The sequence below is a fragment of the Oncorhynchus keta genome, chromosome 19 (assembly GCF_023373465.1).
Source record: "Oncorhynchus keta strain PuntledgeMale-10-30-2019 chromosome 19, Oket_V2, whole genome shotgun sequence".
NCBI lineage: Eukaryota > Metazoa > Chordata > Actinopteri > Salmoniformes > Salmonidae > Oncorhynchus > Oncorhynchus keta.
Window position 1 is genome coordinate 6,038,358 of NC_068439.1, and position 25,211 is coordinate 6,063,568.

General features: G+C 45.8%; 1 protein-coding gene across 2 annotated transcripts; it reads right to left on the reverse strand.

Annotated features, from left to right (window-relative positions):
- Nucleotides 1-1,400: 1,400 nt before the first annotated feature.
- Nucleotides 1,401-23,557, reverse strand: tert (telomerase reverse transcriptase). Of its 2 annotated transcripts, XM_052469117.1 has the most exons (16): nt 22,850-23,537; nt 21,028-22,564; nt 20,709-20,898; nt 18,227-18,380; nt 17,960-18,127; nt 12,512-12,673; nt 12,302-12,391; nt 11,436-11,521; nt 10,323-10,439; nt 9,450-9,521; nt 6,906-7,094; nt 4,422-4,548; nt 4,252-4,313; nt 3,083-3,207; nt 2,789-2,926; nt 1,401-1,821 (listed from the first exon to the last, which is right to left on the reverse strand). In XM_052469117.1, the coding sequence occupies exons 1-16, from the start codon at nt 23,063-23,065 to the stop codon at nt 1,718-1,720; spliced, it is 3,537 nt and encodes a 1,178-aa protein (XP_052325077.1). In that variant the 5' UTR covers nt 23,066-23,537; the 3' UTR covers nt 1,401-1,717. The 2 variants fall into 2 exon arrangements, with proteins under 2 accessions (XP_052325077.1, XP_052325078.1); XM_052469118.1 differs by lacking the exon at nt 9,450-9,521 and having other exon boundaries at nt 22,850-23,557.
- Nucleotides 23,558-25,211: the final 1,654 nt, after the last annotated feature.

Consider the following 25,211-nt stretch of genomic DNA (forward strand, 5'->3'; position numbering starts at 1 on the left):
CGAGAAGCGCCACCTTTGAATGTGCATTTTCTTGTTTGCTTATGGCCATAAACAGCTCGTTGAGCGGTGTTAGTGCCAGCATCAGTTTGTGTTGTTAAATCAACAAGGACTCTTGAGAAACATACAGTGAGCTCCAGAAGTATTGGGACAGTGATTGGTTTACTCCGTATGTACAAAAAAGTGCTGTAAAAAATACCCTCAAATTAAAAATCTGACAGTCTGCACTTTAACCTCGGTCGTTGTATTTCAAATCCCAAAGTGCTGGAGTACAGAGCCAAAAACAAAAAAACATGTCACCGTCCCAATAGTTTTGTAGCTCACTGTAGAATATTACAGTCGTTCAGCTCCTGATAGAACTCATCCATTGTTCTCCAGAACGTTCACCAACGGAACAGGGAGGGCAAAATGGCGGGTCTATTTGTTGGCCGATATAATCTCATTAAGAGGCCGCAAGCCTCTTCCTCTTTCCGGTCCCGGTGAATAGGGCCCGTTCCGGAGTAAGCAGAACGTCCAGAGTTGTCGACTTGAAGTAGAAATCTTCAACGGACCAGCTGTCCCCTTGTTCTGGACTAGTAGGGGAACCAGCTGTCCCCTTGTTCTGGACTAGTAGGGGAACCAGCTGTCCCCTTGTTCTGGACTAGTAGGGGAACCAGCTGTCCCCTTGTTCTGGACTAGTAGGGGAACCAGCTGTCCCCTTGTTCTGGACTAGTAGGGGAACCAGCTGTCCCCTTGTTCTGGACTAGTAGGGGAACCAGCTGTCCCCTTGTTCTGGACTAGTAGGGGAACCAGCTGTCCCCTTGTTCTGGACTAGTAGGGGAACCAGCTGTCCCCTTAACTGATTAGAGCACAGACATACCAGTCAACAAACATGTGTTTTTGTTTTATTTGGACATGAACCCACACAGTTTCACCTTCGTCATCTAAGGGAGGGAGAGCCGACACCTACAGCCAATACTGGCTAGCCAGGCCAAGACATACAAAGAATAAGTAATTGTTGTCGAGTAGGAAACAAGGAGAACCATACCAACTCCAGCAGACACCGTCTATAGAAGGTGAGCACGCTATATCAATCAGTAAGGGACAGTTTAGTTTTGCAAAGGCGGTCTCGTGTTCCAATTGTTTGTTTTAGCAGTGTGCATTGTTCCTGTTCACACAGCGGTGAACAGTGAAGGAATTCATCTGAGCCTCAACCGCTCATCACCTGTGTAACGTGGTGCTTTCAAGCGAGGAACAGATTTCATTGGCCTTGTCAGGTGTGATTTTAGGTCCTTCAACAGAAGTCGCGAAACTGTGACTCTCCAGTGTATGTTATACCCAGGTCGACTGACTCAAAAGGAACTGCCTTTCGCTACTGGAGCACTCGATGAATCAACAGACAAAAGTCCAGAGAAAGAGATGGGTCTGTTGATCTTACAGAAATCTTTATTACGTGTACTTTAAAAAAAAAAGAGACAGCCTTTTATGATTCATCCTTATCACTCACTGACCTACAACCTTGGTCTGCTTTAAAAAGTACAACAGAATCAAAACATGAGCTAGTATACAACCAAACCAAAATATGGACACCGGGACAATTTACAATTGTCCACACAGTATTCTGACCCGACTATTTAAGCGCCCCCCTCCCTGCTGTGCACAGTTATAGGGTTAAGAGGTTCTAGGGTTAAGAGGTGACAAGGAGCAGAGGGCAAGAGGTCACAGTAGTGGAAATTCTCCTCTAGGCCCGGATGGCCTTGAAGTCTTCAGGCATTTTGGGTGTGGCAGCTTGTCTGATTCGTGCCAATCTCAAACCGCCCAGCTTCCCCTCCAGCTTCCTCTTACCTGTAGAGCCAGAGAGAAACACACAGTTAAAGCTGCCTCATACACAGCCACCGACTATGACAGCTAAATGAACAGTTACGTGGTCGACAGACAGATGTATCCGATCCAGCGGGATGTTCCCATCTTTAGAAATGAACTCGACGTGGCCCGGGGTGGGTCTACCTGTCTAAGACCATGCCTCTGGAGCACATGTACCGTCTCTGGGGTTCACATCTGGCCCACCGCTCTATCAGCACCATCTCTCCTACCTTTCACCTCTCTCTCCAGTTAACACACAACAATATATAATATATATATATATAAATATATATATATATATATATAAATAAATTAACTTAATGACAACCTCCACACTTACTGACCCTTTACTCTGAGGGTAGGCACCTCTGGACCTGCACTGCCTGCGGCCTGTGTTGCCCACACCCATCCTTTCACTATCATGTCAATACTGGATCAATAACCACTAAGCTGATCATGTCAATACTGGATCAATAACCACTAACCTGATCATGTCAATACTGGATCAATAACCACTAACCTGATCATGTCAATACTGGATCAATAACCACTAACCTGATCATGTCAATACTGGATCAATAACCACTAACCTGATCATATCAATACTGGATCAATAACCACTAACCTGATCATGTCAATACTGGATCAATAACCACTAACCTGATCATGTCAATACTGGATCAATAACCACTAACCTGATCATATCAATACTGGATCAATAACCACTAACCTGATCATGTCAATACTGGATCAATAACCACTAACCTGATCATGTCAATACTGGATCTCGCTGTCTTCAATGCCAGTAAGAACCATGATATATACCTTCACAGTGTTGCAGTTATCTTGCAGGTTTAATGCATTTACAGTCTAGTATATTTCAGGAATATATTGGTGAAGGGAGACAACAACAACAACAACAACAACGTGGAGTAGGGTGGGTACGTACGTGTGCGTAGTGGAGCGAGGAGATGGTAGTAGAGGGGGCGATGACGGGACAGAACCAACAGGAAGGCCAGACAGTATATCAGTTCTACTGCCTCATACTGAAGGCTACCTGTTAAAGCCTTACAGCCTAGAGACAGACCTGGAGGTGGGGGGATAAATATCAGCACACTTAGCTAATCAAAACCACAGTGACGATGAGGGGACAGAGATGGAGAAGGTGAGAGTGAGCTGGAAGCTAAAAACACACAGAGAGCACGGGGAGTCCTACATTAAGTAGTAAACATCTCAGGCTTGCCTTTGTTGCAGAGTCTGACTAGCTGGTTGGTGTACTCCGCCAAGTCCCAGATCAGATTGAGGAAGTAAGAGTGGTTTCCGCCCACTTTCTGACCAAACGGCAAACTCTGTGCACAGGCATGGAACCTAACGCCACAAACACAAAAAATGCCATGCATGTTAATCTGCTATGGGTGACTAGAAGTTCCATACATATTAATCTGCTATGGGTGACTAGAAGTTCCATATATATTAATCTGCTATGGGTGACTAGAAGTTCCATACATGTTAATCTGCTATGGGTGACTAGAAGTTCCATATATATTAATCTGCTATGGGTGACTAGAAGTACCATACATATTAATCTGCTATGGGTGACTAGAAGTACCATACATATTAATCTGCTATGGGTGACTAGAAGTACCATATATATTAATCTGCTATGGGTGACTAGAAGTTCCATACATATTAATCTGCTATGGGTGACTAGAAGTTCCATATATATTAATCTGCTATGGGTGACTAGAAGGACCATACATATTAATCTGCTATGGGTGACTAGAAGCTCCATACATATTAATCTGCTATGGGTGACTAGAAGTACCATACATATTAATCTGCTATGGGTGACTAGAAGTACCATATATATTAATCTGCTATGGGTGACTAGAAGTTCCATACATATTAATCTGCTATGGGTGACTAGAAGTTCCATGCATATTAATCTGCTATGGGTGACTAGAAGTTCAAATGGTTAAATAAGAGAAATTAAATGTGTCCACTCTTGGAATAAAAGGTAACCCCCCCCCCCCAAAAAAAAATCAATAATTGACTCCATTACAGATAAATGAATAAAAGTGATTTAATTTATAAACCCGGGGAAACATTAACCACAGAGAGATATACACTTTCTACTACTGTGTATTACTGCATCTATAAAACAGTTAGTTAACCATCAATCTGCTCCATCCAGACACATTCCTCTTATAAAGGAAGCTGGTGTGTCTCTGGGTTTCTTCCAGACAGAGAGGCTAAAGTCCTTCTCTGTTTACTCTGGCTGAAGGAGACAGGGACAGGCACTGTGAGTGTGAGTGTGAGTGTGTGTGTGGTCACACGTTTCACGTAGGGCCGAAGTGAGACGTCAAACCACTGAAAAGGTCATTTTTCGGGTCAGACCATAGGCTACCTTACCTGAACGCGTGCAGCAACACTAACTTATAGATGTTGCTATAGACAGCCTCCAGGGAGTTGGTCTGAAATATACACAACAGGGATTGGATGACAGTCCCGCGTCAGGTGGGATAGAGAGTGGACAAGCAATTGATTGACAGGTGGTCATCATATAGCAGAGCACGACTCACTTTGAGGTCCAGGAAGAGGGCGTGGCACTTGAATCTAAGGATGGACATGAGCTTCCTCTTCATTTGCTGCCCCGCGCAGTGGGCGGAGCCTAGCGTCAGGCTGTAGCGCAGGGATTGGCCAGCGTAGCTGAGATGAGAGAGGAAGAAGAGCTCAGGTTCCGTTGTGCCCTACTTATCATAATGAAAACATCCAGTTAGTTAAAGAGTCGTCCTTACCAACTCTATTCATATTCATCCGATTAGACGGGTTGGATTGACCCATCAACAATCTGAACCCCCCCCCCCCCCCTCTCCAGTGCCACTAGGATGGGCGTCTACTGTTGCTCAGGGGGAATTTAAGAGAACTCTATACCAGTAAGTACAGCCAGGGTTCAAGGAAGTTTAGCACAATTTACCAGAACCCATAAAGGCAATAAATAACTGAGAGAGACAGGAACCATAACAGTAGATTGCCTGCCAGCTTGGAATCAGAGATAGTAGGACTTCAGTAACAGAGAATTCATCCACCTAAATTCCCCTCTAGTACAAAAGGCTAAAATAACCATCTAAAATCCGGACAGAATTTATGTTGCTTGCAACAAGAGTTGCATCAGGGTTGGTCAGTGTGTCCCCTCTGAAAACGTTGCCTGCAACAAAGTTGCACTACAAAAAGATTGAAATCATTCCTATAATATGAAAGTTATAAAACACACACACACACACACACACACACACACACACACACACACACACACACACACACAAAAGTTTTAGAACTACTCATTCAAAAGGTTTTTCTTTATTTTTTGACTATTTTCTACATTGTAGAATAATAGTGAAGACATCAAAACTATTAAATAACACATCTGGAATCATGTAGTAACCAAAAAAGTGTTACATCAAAATATATATTTTATATTTGAGATTCGGCAAAGAAGCCACCCTTTGCCTTGATGACAGCTTTGCACACAGGCATTCTGTCAACCAGCTTCTTGAGCTAGTCACCTGGAATTCATTTCAACTAACAGGTGGAATTTCTTTCCTTCATAATGTGTTTGAGTCAGTTGTGTTGTGACAAGGTAGGTTTGGTACACAGAATATAGTCCTATTTGGTAAAAGACCAAGTCCACGTTATGGCAAGAACAGCTCAAATAAGCAAAGAGAAACGACAGTCCATCATTACTTTAAGACATGAAAGTTACTCAATCAGGAACATTTCAAGAACTTTGAAAGTGTCTCCAAGTGCAGTCCCAAAAACCATGAAGCACTATGATGAAACTGTCTCTCATGAGGACCTCCACAGGAATGGAAGACCCAGAGTTACCCGTCTCTCATGAGGAACGCCACAGGAAAGGAAGACCCAGAGTTACCTGTCTCTCATGAGGACCTCCACAGGAAAGGAAGACCCAGAGTTACCCGTCTCTCATGAGGAACGCCACAGGAAAGGAAGACCCAGAGTTACCTCTGCTGCAGAGGATAAGTTCCTTAGAGTTAACTGTCTCTCATGAGGACCTCCACAGGAATGGAAGACCCAGAGTTACCTCTGCTGCTGAGGATCAGTTCATTAGAGTTTACCATCCTCACAAATTGCAGCCTGAATAAATGCTTCATAGAGTTCAAGTAACTGTTCAGAGGCGACTGCGTGAATCAGGCCTTCATGGTCAAATTGCTTCAAAGAAACCTCCACTAAAGAACACCAATAAATAATAAGAGACTTGTTTGGGCCAAGAAACACGAGCAATGGACATTAGACCGGAGGAAAATCTGTCCTTTGGTCTGATGAGTCCAAATGTGTCATTTTTAGTTCCAACCACCGTGTCATTGTGAGACGGAGTAGTTACATCGATGATCTCCACATCTCCAGCTGGAGTCGGGTAAAGCTCATCGCCATTGGACTCAGGAGCAGTGGAAACACGTTACCTGGCGTGATTAACCACACTTTACCATCCGGCAGTCCGACGGACTAATATGGGTTTGGCGGATGCCAGGAGGGCGCTACTTGGCCAAATGCATAGTGCCAACTGTAAAGTTTGGTGGATGAGGAATAATGGTCTTGGGCTGTTTTTCATGGTTCCTTAGTTCCAGTGAAGGGAAATCTTAACGCTGCAGCATACAAATGACATTCTAGAGGATTCTGTGCTTCCAACTTTGTGGCAACAGTTTGGGGAAGGCCCTTTCCTGTTTCGGCATGACAACGCCCCCTGTGCACAAAGAGAGGTCCATAGAGAAATGGTTTGTTGAGATCGGTGTGGAAGAACTTGACTGGCCTGCGCAGAGCCCCGACCTCAACCCCTATGGAACATCTTCAGGATGAATTGGAACAACCGACAGAGAGCCAGGCCTAAAATCGCTAAAACATCAGTGCCCGAACCTCACCAATGCTCTTACGGCTGATCGGAAGCAAGTCCCTGCAGCAACGTTTCAACATCTAGTGGAGCAGCAGACCACTGGAGGCTGGTATAGCAGTAAAGGGAGGACCAACTCCAGAGTGTGTATATATATTACCTGGCGTAGTTGTTGTGGACGTCCAGGGTGTGTGTATTCAGCAATAGTCCACACCAGGGGAACAGACAGTGTAAAGGCAGCAGGCGTACCCCAGCAGGACAGGACCCCCCCTCACCCAATGGGAAGTTAACAGCCACCTTCTGGGGGTTCACCACACACCCGTACTGTGGTACCCCCGCCATCAGGGTCCTAAGAAAAGGAGGAAATGACATCATCGACAGGAAATACATCAAACGTGGGGATGGGGGAAAATATGTAACGGAAGCAAGTAGTCATTCCCTTGCAAAGCATTTAGGACCCACTGGAGACACCCGAAATATAGAAACCAACCATGTTACAGACGTGTGTTACAACTTCTGCCTCCAACAAGGACATGACCTCAACAAAATGGGACATTTACTTTCACATTGTATAGTTGGCCCTAGCCACTGATCCACTAAGCTATATCTCATCCACATATGCTAATGGTTAGCACAGGTCAGGAAGGTTATATATGCTAATGGTTAGCACAGGTCAGGAAGGTTATATATGCTAATGGTTAGCACAGGTCAGGAAGGTTATATATGCTAATGGTTAGCACAGGTCAGGAAGGTTATATATGCTAATGGTTAGCACAGGTCAGGAAGGTTATATATTATATATAGGTTATATATGCTAATGGTTAGCACAGGTCAGGAAGGTTATATATGCTAATGGTTAGCACAGGTCAGGAAGGTTATATATGGTAATGGTTAGCATAGGTCAGGAAGGTTATATATTATATATAGGTTATATATGCTAATGGTTAGCACAGGTCAGGAAGGTTATATATTATATATAGGTTATATATGCTAATGGCTAGCACAGGTCAGGAAGGTTATATATGGTAATGGTTAGTACAGGTCAGGAAGGTTATATATGGTAATGGTTAGCATAGGTCAGGAAGGTTATATATTATATATAGGTTATATATGCTAATGGTTAGCACAGGTCAGGAAGGTTATATATGGTAATGGTTAGCATAGGTCAGGAAGGTTATATATGGTAATGGTTAGCATAGGTCAGGAAGGTTATATATGGTTAGCATAGGTCAGGAAGGTTATATATGGTAATGGTTAGCATAGGTCAGGAAGGTTATATATGGTAATGGTTAGCACAGGTCAGGAAGGTTATATATGGTAATGGTTAGCACAGGTCAGGAAGGTTATATATTATATATAGGTTATATATGCTAATGGTTAGCACAGGTCAGGAAGGTTATATATTATATATAGGTTATATATGCTAATGGTTAGCACAGGTCAGGAAGGTTATATATTATATATAGGTTATATATGCTAATGGTTAGCATAGGTCAGGAAGGTTATATATGGTAATGGTTAGCACAGGTCAGGAAGGTTATATATGGTAATGGTTAGCACAGGTCAGGAAGGTTATATATTATATATAGGTTATATATGCTAATGGTTAGCATAGGTCAGGAAGGTTATATATGGTAATGGTTAGCATAGGTCAGGAAGGTTATATATGGTAATGGTTAGCACAGGTCAGGAAGGTTATATATGGTAATGGTTAGCACAGGTCAGGAAGGTTATATATTATATATAGGTTATATATGCTAATGGTTAGCACAGGTCAGGAAGGTTATATATGCTAATGGTTAGCATAGGTCAGGAAGGTTATATATGGTAATGGTTAGCACAGGTCAGGAAGGTTATATATGGTAATGGTTAGCATAGGTCAGGAAGGTTATATATTATATATAGGTTATATATGCTAATGGTTAGCACAGGTCAGGAAGGTTATATATGGTAATGGTTAGCACAGGTCAGGAAGGTTATATATGGTAATGGTTAGCATAGGTCAGGAAGGTTATATATTATATATAGGTTATATATGCTAATGGTTAGCACAGGTCAGGAAGGTTATATATGGTAATGGTTAGCACAGGTCAGGAAGGTTATATATGGTAATGGTTAGCATAGGTCAGGAAGGTTATATATGGTTAGCACAGGTCAGGAAGGTTATATATGGTAATGGTTAGCACAGGTCAGGAAGGTTATATATGGTAATGGTTAGCACAGGTCAGGAAGGTTATATATGGTAATGGTTAGCACAGGTCAGGAAGGTTATATATGGTAATGGTTAGCACAGGTCAGGAAGGTTATATATGGTAATGGTTAGCACAGGTCAGGAAGGTTATATATTATATATAGGTTATATATGCTAATGGTTAGCACAGGTCAGGAAGGTTATATATTATATATAGGTTATATATGCTAATGGTTAGCACAGGTCAGGAAGGTTATATATGGTAATGGTTAGCATAGGTCAGGAAGGTTATATATTATATATAGGTTATATATGGTAATAGTTAGTATAGGTCAGGAAGGTTATATATGGTAATGGTTAGCACAGGTCAGGAAGGTTATATATTATATATAGGTTATATATGGTTAGTATAGGTCAGGAAGGTTATATATGGTTAGTATAGGTCAGGAAGGTTATATATGGTAATGGTTAGCACAGGTCAGGAAGGTAACATAGGAGAGAAATGGGACCTACTTGAGGAAGGTCTGTGCCTGGCTCAGGTCAGGAGTGATGAGGAGGAAATCGTCAACCAGTCTCATCAGACACCTGACAGAGAAAGGCAGAGATAACAGGTTAGAGAGGCAGAGATAACAGGTTAGACGCCTGACAGAGAGAGGCAGAGATAACAGGTTAGAGAGGCAGAGATAACAGGTTAGAGAGGCAGAGATAACAGGTTAGACGCCGGATAGAGAGAGGCAGAGATAACAGGTTAGAGAGGCAGAGATAACAGGTTAGAGAGGCAGAGATAACAGGTTAGAGAGGCAGAGATAACAGGTTAGACGCCAGACAGAGAGAGGCAGAGATAACAGGTTAGAGGCAGAGATAACACAGGAGTAACAGGTTAGAGGCAGAGATAACGCCTGACAGAGAGAGGCCGGATAGAGAGAGGCAGAGATAACAGGTTAGAGAGGCAGAGATAACAGGTCAGAGAGGCAGAGATAACAGGTCAGACACTGGATACTTGGTTCTTTCAAAGGTTGCCCTCTGATGGTGAGTTGGGAGTTATTCAAGAAGTTTGACTGACATAAGAGGAATTTGATCCGAGGTGAATTAAATGTTTGGGATTTGGGTTTAGATTAAATCATATGCACAGCAGATCACAACACTGACGTTATTTAATATCTGAAAAGAAGAGAAAAGTCACTGGTCATATCCACTATGCTTCTCCGTCAGTCAAAGGTTATTTATACAACCCCTCGTTGAACTCCCCAACCTCCTCCTTACCCTCCCCTCTGACTTGTTTAACTCCCCAACCTCCTCCTTACCCTCCTCGCTGACTTGTTTAACTTCCCAACCTCCTCCTTACCCTCCCCTCTGACTTGTTTAACTCCCCAACCTCCCCCTTACCCTCCTCGCTGACTGACGTCAGGGAACAGAAGGTTCTCCATGTGGCCGTAACAGAGGCAGCACAGCAGAGACGACACCACGGAGCCCTGAGGAATCCCCTGACACTGACGGAACGTTCTACAACACAGGAGGGGGGTCATTAGAAAGGGGGGCGGGTCATTAGACAGGGGGACATTAGACAGGGGGTCATAAGACAGGGGGTGTCATTAGACAGGGGGGACATTAGAAAGCGGGGGACATTAGACAGGGGGTCATAAGACAGGGGGTCATTAGAAAGGGGCGGGTCATTAGACAGGGGGACATTAGACAGGGGGACATTAGACAAGGGGGACATTAGACAAGGGGGACATTAGACAGGGGGACATTAGACAGGGGGACATTAGACAGTGGGGACATTAGACAGGGGGGGGGGTCATTAGAAAGGGGGCGGGGTCATTAGACAGGGGGACATTAGACAGGGGGCATTAGACAGGGGGGCATTAGACAGGGGGACATTAGACAGGGGGACATTAGACAGGGACAGGGTAGACAGGGGGGTCATTAGACAGGGGGGTCATTAGACAGGGGGTCATTAGACAGGGGGTCATTAGACAGGGGGGTCATTAGAGGGGGTCATTAGACAGGGGTCATTACAGGGGGTCATTAGACAGGGGGGACAGTCATTAGACAGGGGGACATTATACAGGGGGACATTATACAGGGGGCATTAGACAGGGGGACATTAGACAGGGGGCATTAGACAGGGGGCATTAGACAGGGGGTCATTAGACAGGGGGGACATTAGACAGGGGGGTCATTAGACAGGGGGTCATTAGACAGGGGGTCATTAGACAGGGGTCATTAGACAGGGGGTCATTAGACAGGGGGTCATTAGACATGGGGGTCATTAGACATGGGGGGAGTCATTAGACAGGGGGGGGGAGGGCATTAGACATGGGGGTCATTAGACAGGGGGTCATTAGACAGGGGGTCATTAGACAGACTGAAGTATGTAGACACTTCAGAGAAACTCAAAGTCATTAAAGAATAACGGGATAATTTGACACAAAAACAAAGTATGTAAATGTTTTTTTATATAAAAATGTAGAGAAAGAGAAAATATAACCGTCTCACTTCTTCCCAAACTGGACAACACAACTAGAGAGCATCTGGGTGAAGAACTCCAAGACATCTTTGCCATGAATATCTGTGGAGAAATGCTGACAGAAGATAACACTAGCTTTAGAATACATTAGATTTAGAATACCCTAGATTTAGAACGCCCTAGATTTAGAATACATTAGCGTTAGAACACACTAGCGTTAGAACACACTAGCGTTAGAACACACTAGCGTTAGAACACCCTAGATTTAGAATACACTAGCGTTAGAATACATTAGCGTTAGAACACACTAGCGTTAGAATACACTAGCGTTAGAACACACTAGCGTTAGAACACACTAGATTTAGAACACACTAGCGTTAGAATACACTAGCGTTAGAACACCCTAGATTTAGAATACACTAGCGTTAGAATACACTAGATTTAGAACACCCTAGATTTAGAACACCCTAGATTTAGAACGCCCTAGATTTAGAATACACTAGCGTTAGAATACACTAGATTTAGAACACCCTAGATTTAGAACACCCTAGATTTAGAACACCCTAGATTTAGAACGCCCTAGCGTTAGAACGCCCTAGATTTAGAACGCCCTAGATTTAGAATGCGCACTAGATTTAGAACGCCCTAGATTTAGAACGCCCTAGATTTAGAACGCCCTAGATTTAGAACGCCCTAGATTTAGAACGCCCTAGATTTAGAACGCCCTAGATTTAGAACGCCCTAGATTTAGAACACCTCAGCCAGGAAGAGTTGGGATTGACTATTAAAATGGGTGCTGTGTTGGGACAATTCTAGAAGGAATGAAATAGTTATTGGTATGGTAGGACACCGCTGTAGCACTTCTTAAAAAATGGCTGCCATTCCATCCTCTCACCTGCTCCACCAGTATGGCATCGTGAACTTTGCCCTCTCTCTGCAGTGCCATCACAAAGCCTTTCATGTTGGTGGACGCCACAGTGTCTGCCTACACGGAAGACACACAAAATGGACACAAGAACACAGACAAATGTAAACGAAACAAAGTTGTGCAGGGGGGACAAGTTTGGCGAGACAAAGGACTGGTAAGAGTGTGTGTGTGCTGTACCTGTCTGACAAAGGTCTTTTTGAGGCCCTCATGGGTGTCGGCCCACACCTTAGCATAGCATCGCACTGAGAAAAGCTCTTCCTGCACATGTGACAGGACCTGACCAATCACCTCCAAGAGCTGAGTGTGGGGTAGACTGTCGTAGGCCCCACTCACATCCACCTGAGAGAGGGGTGGTAAGAGAGATGACATTTAGGTTTATTTATATTCCCTTACGTACTTTAACTAGTTGCACTTCGTTACAACACTGTATACAGCCATAATATTACATTTTAAAATGTCTCTATTCCTTTTAAACTTTTTGTGACTCTAATAATGTTTGTTAATTTCTGACTATTTCACTTGCTTCGGCGACGTTAACACGTTTCCCATGCCAATAAAGCTCTTTGAATTGAGAGAAAGAGAGATGAGGGCGGTAGAGAGAGATGGTGAAGAGAGAGAGAGGGGGTAGAGAGAGATGGTGAAGAGAGATGGTGAAGAGAGAGAGAGAGAGACAGAGGAGATGGTGAAGAGAAGAGAATGGGGGTGTAGAGAGAGATGGTGAAAGAGAGGGGGTAGAGAGAGATGGTGAGAGAGAGAGAGGGGGGTAGAGAGAGAGGCTGGGTGGTAGACAGAGATGGTGAAAGAGAGAGAGGGGGTGGTAGACAGAGATGGTGAAGAGAGAGGGGGGGGGGCGGTAGAGAGAGATGGTGAAGAGAGAGAGGGGGGTAGAGAGAGATGGTGAAAAGAGAGATGGTGAAGAGAGAGAGAGAGAGGGTGTAGAGAGATGGTGAAGTGAGAGAGATGGTGAAGAGAGAGAGAGGGGGGTGTAGAGAGAGATGGTGAAGAGAGAGGGGTAGTAGAGAGATGGTGAAGAGAGAGAGGGGGGTAGAGAGAGAGGGGGGGTGGTAGACAGAGATGGTGAAGAGAGAGAGGGGGTGGTAGACAGAGATGGTGAAGAGAGAGGGGGGTGGTAGACAGATGGTGAAGAGAGAGAGAGGGGGTGTAGAGAGATGGTGAAGAGAGAGGGGGGTAGAGAGAAAGGGGGGGGTGGTAGACAGAGATGGTGAAGAGAGAGAAGGGGGTGTAGAGAGATGGTGAAGAGAGAGGGGGTAGAGAGAGATGGTGAAAGAGAGAGGGAATAGAGAGAGAGAGAGGGGGGGGTGGTAGACAGAGATGGTGAAGAGAGAGAGAGGGGGGTGGTAGACAGAGATGGTGAAGAGAGAGGGGGGGTGGTAGACAGAGATGGTGAAGAGAGAGAGGGGGTGGTAGACAGAGATGGTGAAGAGAGAGAGGGGGTGGTAGACAGAGATGGTGAAAGAGAGAGAGGGGGGTGGTAGACAGAGATGGTGAAGAGAGAGAGGGGGGTGGTAGACAGAGATGGTGAAGAGAGAGAGGGGGTGGTAGACAGAGATGGTGAAGAGAGAGAGGGGGGGTGGTAGACAGAGATGGTGAAAGAGAGGGGGTAGAGATGGAGATGGTGAGAGAGAGGGGGGTAGAGAGAGAGAGAGGGGGTGGTAGACAGAGATGGTGAAGAGAGAGAGGGGGGTGGTAGACAGAGATGGTGAAAGAGAGAGGGGGGTGGTAGACAGAGATGGTGAAGAGAGAGGGGGGGTTGTAGAGTTTGATGGTAAAGAGAGGGGGGTTGTAGCTGGAGCCCTCACGCCACTGGCTGAGTTATTGTTTAGTTTTTTGGGGGCAGAATAATGGGAGGTGTTGGTCAGTTTATCATCTCGGCAAATATCCCCGCATGGGCCGGCTGTGAGGCCCAATCACAGAACTACAATTAGAATGTTAATTCATTAGCATCTCTGTGGGCCGAGTCATAAAGACGTCATTTAACGTTTAAAAAAAAAAATGAAATTACCTTTTACTGTGGCATAGACAACCATTATTGTTTTTTGTATTTATCCAACATATTCCCCCCGGCTCCAAACCATGGTGACTGGGAAGAGACATAATATAATATAACATAATAATATAATAATATAATATAATATATAAGAGACATCCGTTCCACGAGACAACAAGAAGTGTCACACTTGGTGATTGCCAAAACAGGTCAGAATTCTCCGCGCACGTCCTGGTCTCTGCCTGTTCTGGTTGAACCACATGGCGTTTTGGAGAGCAGGCCTACCAACCGTTTAAGTTCATCCTCTGATTTTTCAGCCCTCTGACGTGTGGTAATGTTTTTTATTTTACCTTTATTTAACGAGGCAAGTCAGTTAAGAACAAATTATTATTTTACAATGACGGCCTTGGAACGGTGGGTTAACTGGTCTAGGAACAGTGGGTTAACTGGTCTAGGAACAGTGGGTTAACTGGTCTAGGAACAGTGGGTTAACTGGTCTAGGAACAGTGGGTTAACTGGTCTAGGAACACTGGGTTAACTGGTCTAGGAACACTGGGTTAACTGGTCTAAGAACAGTGGGTTAACTGGTCTAGGAACACTGGGTTAACTGGTCTAAGAACAATGGGTTAACTGGTCTAGGAACGGTGGGTTAACTGGTCTAGGAACAGTGGGTTAACTGGTCTAGGAACAGTGGGTTAACTGGTCTAGGAACACTGGGTTAACTGGTCTAGGAACACTGGGTTAACTGGTCTAAGAACAATGGGTTAACTGGTCTAAGAACAATGGGTTAACTGGTCTAGGAACACTGGGTTAACTGGTCTAAGAACAATGGGTTAACTGGTCTAGGAACACTGGGTTAACTGGTCTAAGAACAATGGGTTAACTGGTCTAGGAACGGTGGGTTAACTGGTCTAGGAACAGTGGGTTAACTGGTCTAGGAACAGTGGGGTTAACTGGTCTAGGAACAGTGGGGTTAACTGGCCTAGGAACAGTGGGGTTAACTGGCCTAGGAACAGTGGGTTAACTGGTCTAGGAACAGTGGGGTTAACTGGTCTAGGAACAGTGGGGTTAACTGGTCTAGGAACAGTGGGTTAACTGGTCTAGGAACAGTGGGTTAACTGGCCTAGGAACAGTGGGTTAACTGGCCTAGGAACAGTGGGTTAACTGGTCTAGGAACAGTGGGTTAACTGGCCTAGGAACAGTGGGTTAACTGGCCTAGGAACAGTGGGTTAACTGGTCTAGGAACGGTGGGTTAACTGGTCTAGGAACAGTGGGTTAACTGGTCTAGGAACAGTGGGGTTAACTGGTCTAGGAACAGTGGGGTTAACTGGCCTAGGAACAGTGGGTTAACTGGCCTAGGAACAGTGGGTTAACTGGTCTAGGAACAGTGGGGTTAACTGGCCTAGGAACAGTGGGTTAACTGGTCTAGGAACAGTGGGTTAACTGGTCTAGGAACAGTGGGTTAACTGGTCTAGGAACAGTGGGTTAACTGGTCTAGGAACAGTGGGTTAACTGGTCTAGGAACAGTGGGTTAACTGGTCTAGGAACAGTGGGTTAACTGATCTAGGAACAGTGGGTTAACTGGTCTAGGAACAGTGGGTTAACTGGTCTAGGAACAGTGGGTTAACTGGTCTAGGAACAGTGGGTTAACTGGTCTAGGAACAGTGGGTTAACTGGTCTAGGAACAGTGGGTTAACTGGTCTAGGAACAGTGGGTTAACTGGTCTAGGAACAGTGGGTTAACTGGTCTAGGAACAGTGGGTTAACAGGTCTAGGAACAGGGGGTTAACTGATCTAGGAACAGTGGGTTAACTGGTCTAGGAACAGTGAGTTAACTGGTCTAGGAACAGTGGGTTGAATGCCTTGTTCAGGGGGCAGAACGACAGATTTTTACCTTGTCAGCTCTGGGATTCGATCATTCAACCTTTCGGTTACTGGTCCAACTCTCTAACCACTAGGCTATCTGCTGGTGTGGTACTGTACAGTACATACTGGTGTGGTAATGTACATACTGGTGTGGTAATGTACAGTGCATACTGGTGTGGTAATGTACAGTACATACTGGTGTGGTAATGTACAGTACATACTGGTGTGATAATGTACAGTACATACTGGTGTGGTAATGTACAGTACATACTGGTGTGATAATGTACAGAACATACTGGTGTGGTAATGTACAGAACATACTGGTGTGGTAATGTACAGAACATACTGGTGTGGTAATGTACAGAACATACTGGTGTGATAATGTACAGAACATACTGGTGTGATAATGTACAGAACATACTGGTGTGATAATGTACAGTACATACTGGTGTGGTAATGTACAGTACATACTGGTGTGGTAATGTACAGAACATACTGGTGTGGTAATGTACAGAACATACTGGTGTGATAATGTACAGAACATACTGGTGTGATGACAAAGTACATACTGGTGTGATAATGTACAGAACATACTGGTGTGATAATGTACAGAACATACTGGTGTGGTAATGTACAGTACATACTGGTGTGGTAATGTACAGTACATACTGGTGTGATGATGTACAGAACATACTGGTGTGATAATGTACAGTACATACTGGTGTGGTAATGTACAGTACATACTGGTGTGGTAATGTACAGAACATACTGGTGTGGTAATGTACAGTACATACTGGTGTGGTAATGTACAGTACATACTGGTGTGGTAATGTACAGTACATACTGGTGTGATAATGTACAGTACATACTGGTGTGATAATGTACAGTACATACTGGTGTGGTAATGTACAGTACATACTGGTGTGGTAATGTACAGTACATACTGGTGTGGTAATGTACAGTACATACTGGTGTGATGATGTACAGAACATACTGGTGTGATAATGTACAGAACATACTGGTGTGGTGATGTACAGTACATACTGGTGTGGTAATGTACAGAACAGCTGAGTGTGGTAATGTACAGTACATACTGGTGAGACACAGAGACATACTGGTGTGGTAATGTACAGTACATACTGGTGTGGTAATGTACAGTACATACTGGTGTGGTAATGTACAGTACATACTGGTGTGATAATGTACAGTACATACTGGTGTGGTAATGTACAGTACATACTGGTGTGGTAATGTACAGTACATACTGGTGTGGTAATGTACAGTACATACTGGTGTGGTAATGTACAGTACATACTGGTGTGGTAATGTACAGTACATACTGGTGTGATGATGTACAGTACATACTGGTGTGGTAATGTACAGTACATACTGGTGTGGTAATGTACAGTACATACTGGTGTGGTAATGTACAGTACATACTGGTGTGATGATGTACAGTACATACTGGTGTGGTAATGTACAGTACATACTGGTGTGATGATGTACAGTACATACTGGACACGGTAATGATTAACAACGGTCTAATAGCCTACAGTTCTCTTGACATTTTGTTTTCATTGTGATAGGCTCATGTTCTACCGGTAGGGCGTACCCACACTATTTATTTTACAGGGCGCCGACACAGCGAGACACAGCTTACACTCACCCCAGGGGAGACACAGAGACAGGGGGACAGAGAGAAAAGGAGGGGGGTAAAGGTATAGAACTATGGAATGAAACGGTCAGATCAACCTTGACAAAGTAGAGCGGCTGTGGTTTGTCTTTCTGAGCAGGGGTGATGGAAGAGAGGACTCTGTGGATGTCGGTCAACCCCCACACTGTAGAGCCCAGGAGAGAGGGAGAGGACCGTACACAGACACCTAGCACATCTAACAGCTCCTTCACACGGGTCTGGAACAACTGGAGGGGACAGACCACACACACACACATTGTCAGCAAGACGGATACAAACATAAACTTCTGAAAACACTTCTTATTAAAAAGGGGTCAAAGTCATACCCTCGTTTTGGCGTCCGCCCCTATGACCCGTGTGATGGGTCTCATGCCTTCGGTCTTGGGGATGAAGCGGAGGCGGGAGGTGACGGTGGTTTTGGCGAGCGACGTCATCTGGGCCAGGGTCAACTCTGACATCTGACCTTTAGAGAGGTGACCACTGGGAACAAGGTCATAAAAATGAGTCAACGCTGACCACAGAGTTAAAGTGAGCTATGTGTGAGCGAGACACAGCGAGACACAGAGACAGAGCGAGACACACCGACAGAGCGAGACACAGTGACAGAGAGACAGAGCGAGACACGGCGAGACACAGAGACACAGCAAAACACAGCGAGACAGAGCGAGATACAGAGACAGAGAGACAGAGCGAGACACAGAGACAGAGAGACAGAGCGAGACACAGCGACAGAGCGAGACACAGAGACAGAGCGAGACACAGAGACAGAGCGAGACAGAGACAGCGAGACACAGCGAGACACAGAGACAGAGCGAGAGACAGAGCGAGACACAGCGAGACACAGAGACAGAGACAGAGCGAGACACAGAGACAGAGCGAGACACAGCGAGACAGAGAGAGACACAGAGACAGAGCGAGACACAGCGAGACACAGAGACAGAGCGAGACACAGAGACAGAGCGAGACACAGAGACAGAGCGAGACACAGAGACAGAGCGAGACACAGAGACAGAGCGAGACACAGAGACAGAGCGAGACACAGCGACAGAGCGAGACACAGCGAGACACAGAGACAGAGCAAAGACACAGCGACAGAGCGAGACACAGAGACAGAGCGAGACACAGAGACAGAGCGAGACACAGAGACAGAGCGAGACACAGAGACAGAGCGAGACACAGAGACAGAGCGAGACAACAGAGACAGAGCGAGACAGTGACAGAGCGAGACAGTGACACACGAGACACAGCGAGACACAGCGACAGAGCGAGAGACAGAGACAGAGCGAGACAGAGACAGAGCGAGACACAGAGACAGAGCGAGACACAGAGACAGAGCGAGACACAGAGACAGAGCGAGACACAGCGACAGAGCGAGACACAGCGACAGAGCGAGACACAGACAGAGCAAAACACAGAGACAGAGCGAGACACAGAGACAGAGCGAGACACACCGACAGAGCGAGACACAGTGACAGAGAGACAGAGCGAGACACAGCGAGACACAGAGACAGAGCAAAACACAGAGACAGAGCGAGACACAGAGACAGAGCGAGACACAGAGACAGAGCGAGACACAGAGACAGAGCGAGACACAGAGACAGAGCGAGACACAGAGACAGAGCGAGACACAGCGAGACACAGCGACAGAGCGAGACACAGCGACAGAGCGAGACACAGAGACAGAGCGAGACACAGCGACAGAGCGAGACACAGAGACAGAGCGAGACACAGAGACAGAGCGAGACACAGAGACAGAGCAAAACACAGCGAGACACAGCGACAGAGCAAAACACAGAGACAGAGCGAGACACAGAGCGAGACACAGCGACAGAGTGAGACACAGAGCGAGACACAGCGAGACAGAGCGAGACACAGAGACAGAGCGAGACACAGAGACAGAGCAAAACACAGCGAGACACAGCGACAGAGCGAGACACAGAGACAGAGCGAGACACAGAGACAGAGCGAGACACAGCACAGAGCGAGACACAGCGACAGAGCGAGACACAGAGACAGAGCGAGACACAGCGACAGAGCAAAACACAGCGAGACACAGCGACAGAGCGAGACACAGAGACAGAGCGAGACACAGAGCGAGACACAGCGACAGAGCGAGACACAGAGACAGAGCAAAACACAGAGACAGAGCAAAACACAGCGAGACACAGCGACAGAGCGAGACACAGAGACAGAGCGAGAGACAGAGCGAGACACAGCGACAGAGCGAGACACAGAGACAGAGCGAGACACAGCGAGACACAGAGACAGAGCGAGACACAGAGACAGAGCGAGACACAGAGACAGAGCGAGACACAGCGACAGAGCGAGACACAGAGACAGAGCGAGACACAGAGACAGAGCGAGACACAGCGAGACACAGAGACAGAGCGAGACACAGAGACAGAGCGAGACACAGAGACAGAGCGAGACACAGCGACAGAGCGAGACACAGCGACAGAGCGAGACACAGCGACAGAGCGAGACACAGAGACAGAGCGAGACACAGAGACAGAGCGAGACACAGAGACAGAGCGAGACACAGAGACAGAGCGAGACACAGAGACAGAGCGAGACACAGAGACAGAGCGAGACACAGAGACAGAGCGAGACACAGAGACAGAGCGAGACACAGAGACAGAGTGAGACACAGAGACAGAGCGAGACACAGCGACACAGCGAGACACAGCGACACAGCGAGACACAGCGAGATTTTGTTTAAGTCTGAGTGACTAAACAACTGAGGGCTGTGTGTGATAGTGAGACAGATCAAAATGATCATGTTCGTACATGTGTAACTGTGTATAATACCTGAGAGCCAGCTCCTGCAGCTTGGCCCAGACCTGGTATCTGTAGAAGCGCAGTGCGTTCTTCTGTCCCATGCTCTCTGTGACGTAGAACATAGCTTTCACCAGGCCTAGCACATAGCCATCCAGCAGCCAAGCCAGGAGCTGGCCTAGCACTCGCGTCCGATACGACAGCTCACTGGGCGGGCAGCGGCCTGGGGATGAGAGGGGTTAGAATGGGTGGAATGAAGGTAAGTGACAGATGTAATGGACGCTGGATGGAGAAGGAGAGAGAGAAGGGGGCAAAGTTAAGAGTCTGGGAAAGTAGTGGAAGAGGAACTGACCTGTCTTGCTGATCTTCAGCCAATCACAGTCATTCACCTTCATCTTCCACATCAGCTCAGCCAATGACATCCTCTCAAACTTGCCCATGGACAGGAAGTTCCTGACTGCGGACAGGAATTTGAATCGGTTATGGTCCGACCCCCAGAACTCCGAGGGGACCACCGCGTTGAGGCACTCTCTGACAAAGAGGTACACCCGGTGAGGTGCACTGTGCTGGGGCAGGAGGGAGGCCATATCCCCCTGTCCCACTGCTGGACAAACCCTCTGCAGTATCTTAGAATAGGGACACCTCCTGTGTCGCCGTAGCAACTGACAAAACAGAGGCACCAAGGTGAAAAACCTTCTGGGAAGTCTATCAGGCTTCCTTTCTGCTCCGTTCAGATAGGCCACGCCTTCAAAGAAGACCAGTCTCACTAAGTCTCTCCCCTGCAGACGCCTGGGCCCCTCGTCCCTACTTTTCCTCTTCTTGTTCAGTAGGAAGCGGCGCATGCCCCGCCCTCCGTAGAGCATGCCCAGGGTGCGGATGAAACACTGGGAGTGGGGGAGTGGTGGGAACGACCCTGTTCTCCAACTAGGACCCCCCTCTACATGTACAGTGGCCGATACGGGTCCAGACTGTTCTTCTACTGGTCTTGGGACTACAGCCGCTTGCCTTCTAAGTCCTGTTTTCATCGACATCTGCTCGATATTACCTGTGCCGTCAGAGACCTGTTTAGAGCTCTCGGCGGGCGCTATGGTGACCATCACAGCCTCCAATGGTCTTCCGGGTCCAGCCGGTTGCTCCATTGGCTTCCTGAGACGTTCCATTTCTGCGGACACCTGTTCCACATTGCTAGAACCATTGAAAACCTGTAGGCTCTGTGTGGGTCCCTTGGTGAGAGAAATAACCTCCATTGGTCTCTTGATCCCATTTGTTTCCAGTGTTCTGTGCTTACAATCGCTAGTCCCACTGGAGACTGTGGGAGATTCTCTTTGAGTGCATCTCCTTTTTCCAGGCAAACGCCCACCTCCTTCCACCTCCTCCCTCTTCCTCTTCCCTCCCAAACAGACCTCGTCTCCCTTCCTTTTCCCAGTGTCTCTACCTCCATCCCTTCTCCTTTTTCTCCCAGCAGAACCCTGAAATACCCATCCCCCGTTTCTGACCTCCTTACTTCTCCCTCTGCCGTTTCTAGTGGTACCATTCCGTTTGTATCCCAGGTGGAACCTAGAGATACCCGTTGACATGGAAACGCGGTCGTACGCAGGCACGCCGCACACCTGGAACGCGGACGACGACGACGGCGGCACCGTCACGAACAAGGAACAGCTCTCCAGGAGGTACTTGGAGACGTCCGTGCCGAGGCGATGGCAGATCCTCTTCCATAAGTCGCTGCCGTGGATGTACGCGGCACTCTGAGTGATTTCGCCATGAAACTTAAACTGGTCGGCGTCGCGGTCCTGGAACGTGTAACCATAACCGTGCGCCAGGACATTCCTTTTCTTTTTCCTCTTGATGTTGTTCAACACGAACGCCAACAGCTCAGGCACGGTGCTGATCTAAGGAGGACATTTAAATCAATACATCGACATAACTGGCACAATGTTTTGTGTTGCGTGTGTCTGTCTCTGTGCATTTTAATCCATGGCTTTTGGGGGTCAAACATAGCACTGTAAAACAATACAAAACGCCTCTCTTAAAGTCAAATGTCAGTTCAAAACGTTGCATTTCATTGCAAAAATTGAACTAAGCTGGCTAAGTAAAAACTCGGCTACTCCATGCGGTTAGATAGCTAGTTACTTAGACTATGTTTTAGTTATGTACCCAGCCAACTACACATGTACCTGATTGCAGCTGGGGACGTCCTGTAGGGTTTTATCCGTGCAGACAAACACTCCCCGGACAAACGATATGAAGCGCGCTGTATCTGTCGTTTCGATGAGCACCGCTCTCTGTCCCTCTCTGAATACAATATGGTTTGCAAACTCCTCCAGGGTCTCGACGTGCCGATACAGAGAGCTGAGTATGCCGAGCACACGCGTCATATCGCCACTGGCCATTTTGAGCGGATATCCTTTACTACTACTATCTCATAGTAAAGCTGGATTGGTGTGCCCATTTATTAATGTCACTCTGTGTCGCCTAGAGAGATGTTGTTTGTCTGTTTCGGAATCCGACAACCAGCGATACACCGTTCATACTTGTTCCTGATGCCACTTTCAGGCGCTCAACGAATCGGAAGCTAGAAAACGTCACCCTCTAACGTTAGTCCAAAATCCAGGTTTATTGGTCGCGTTATACGGTTTCGCAGATGTTATAACGAGTGTAGCGAAATGCTCACGTTACCAGCTCCTAACAATGCAGTAAATTGTTCACAATAATAAAAGTACACTATAATAATGAACTAGAAATAGAGAAATGTCGGAGAGAATGAACCCAAATTGCATTCTCAGGCCCCGGAAGCAGAGCAAGTTTAATAATGTCCAAATAAATTCGGTACTTACCAAAGAATGGAGTTTCGCTGAGCAACTATTTTTTATAATGGTCGTTATGTACTTCTAAAAAAAAGACTAAATAAAAATGACATGCAACTCCCCCAAAAAAATCCCGTGTCTGAATTAAAATCAAAGTATTGTTTTTTACCTATTCTGCACCTCCAATAAAATCACTCGGTTTATTTAGAAATATGCCTTCACTGTAAAAAAAATATATATATATTGTCTACTTAATCTACTTTGATGAAGTATTATTGTATTCCGTGTAGCGCAGTGAAACAGCAGATGTATAAGTGTAACAGTATAACTTTAAACCGTCCCCTCGCCCCGACCCGGGCGCGAACCAGGGACCCTCTGCACACATCAACAACAGTCACCCACAAAAGCCGAGGCCACTACTTCAAGGTCTCAGAGTCACCGATTGAAATGCTAACGAGCTAGCCATTTCACATCGGTTACATTTTGTAGGTGACACAGTGATTTCCTGCTGCCGAATCAGCCGACCTGTGCTTGGCAGTAATGACCAGTGTTGCCAACTCATTTTCAGGGGAAGTTGCTTCAAGCAGGTTTTTTAAAATATATATATTTTTAAACTATATATATTTTTAAACTATATATATCTTTAAACAAATATCAACCAACAAAAGAGGAATAGTCACATGCAAACAAGCATACAAATGTAACGGATGTGAAACAGTTAGCAGTGGCGCGCGCTAAATAGCGTTTCAATCGGTTACGTCACTTGCTCTGCAAGTGCCGCGGCTTTTGTGGAGCGATGGGTAACGATGCTTCGTGGGTGACTGTTGTTGATGTGTGCAGAAGGTCCCTGGTTCGCGCCCGGGTATGGGCGAGGGGACGGTTTAAAATTATACTGTTACACAAACAAACTATTTACATTGCAGGAATCCTAAACAAATAAATAATATTCATTACAAATACAAGTTTTAATTGCCTTTTTGTTTTTCATTTTAGTTAAAGTAGTGCCATATTGTTTAAACTCATTTATAAAGTGAAAAAAAGTTAGGTTTTTGAATTAGACCATTTGTGAATGTGAAATTTACCTAGTATTATTAGCATTTGAATTAAATATACTACATTGCTAAATGACGTTGTGGTGTCATTACGTAGAATACACAATAACGTTGACTGCCATCTCAGCAAAACAAATCATATTTGTTCAGGTAGAGAGACACCCACTGGCCATCTCGGTAAAACAAATCATATTTGTTCAGGTAGAGAGACACCCACTGTCCATCTCGGTAAAACAAATCATATTTGTTCAGGTAGAGAGACACCCACTGTCCATCTCGGTAAAACAAATCATATTTGTTCAGGTAGAGAGACACCCACTGGCCATCTCGGTAAAACAAATCATATTTGTTCAGGTACAGAGACACCCACTGTCCATCTCGGTAAAACAAATCATATTTGTTCAGGTAGAGAGACACCCACTGTCCATCTCGGTAAAACAAATCATATTTGTTCAGGTAGAGAGACACCCACTGTCCATCTATTTGTAAAACAAATCATATTTGTTCAGGTAGAGAGACACCCACTGGCCATCTCGGTAAAACAAATCATATTTGTTCAGGTAGAGAGACACCCACTGTCCATCTCGGTAAAACAAATCATATTTGTTCAGGTAGAGAGACACCCACTGTCCATCTCGGTAAAACAAATCATATTTGTTCAGGTAGAGAGACACCCACTC

Excerpts from the sequence above, each read along its gene's own strand:
- tert (XM_052469117.1), bottom strand. The coding sequence starts at position 23,065 with ATGGCCAGTGGCGATATGACGCGTGTGCTCGGCATACTCAGCTCTCTG. Across the intron at positions 18,381-20,708 it reads CTGCAGGAGCTGGCTCTCAG|TGGTCACCTCTCTAAAGGTC; the intron begins GTATTATACACA and ends CCTTGTTCCCAG. Across the intron at positions 11,522-12,301 it reads ATGCCATACTGGTGGAGCAG|CATTTCTCCACAGATATTCA; the intron begins GTGAGAGGATGG and ends ATCTTCTGTCAG.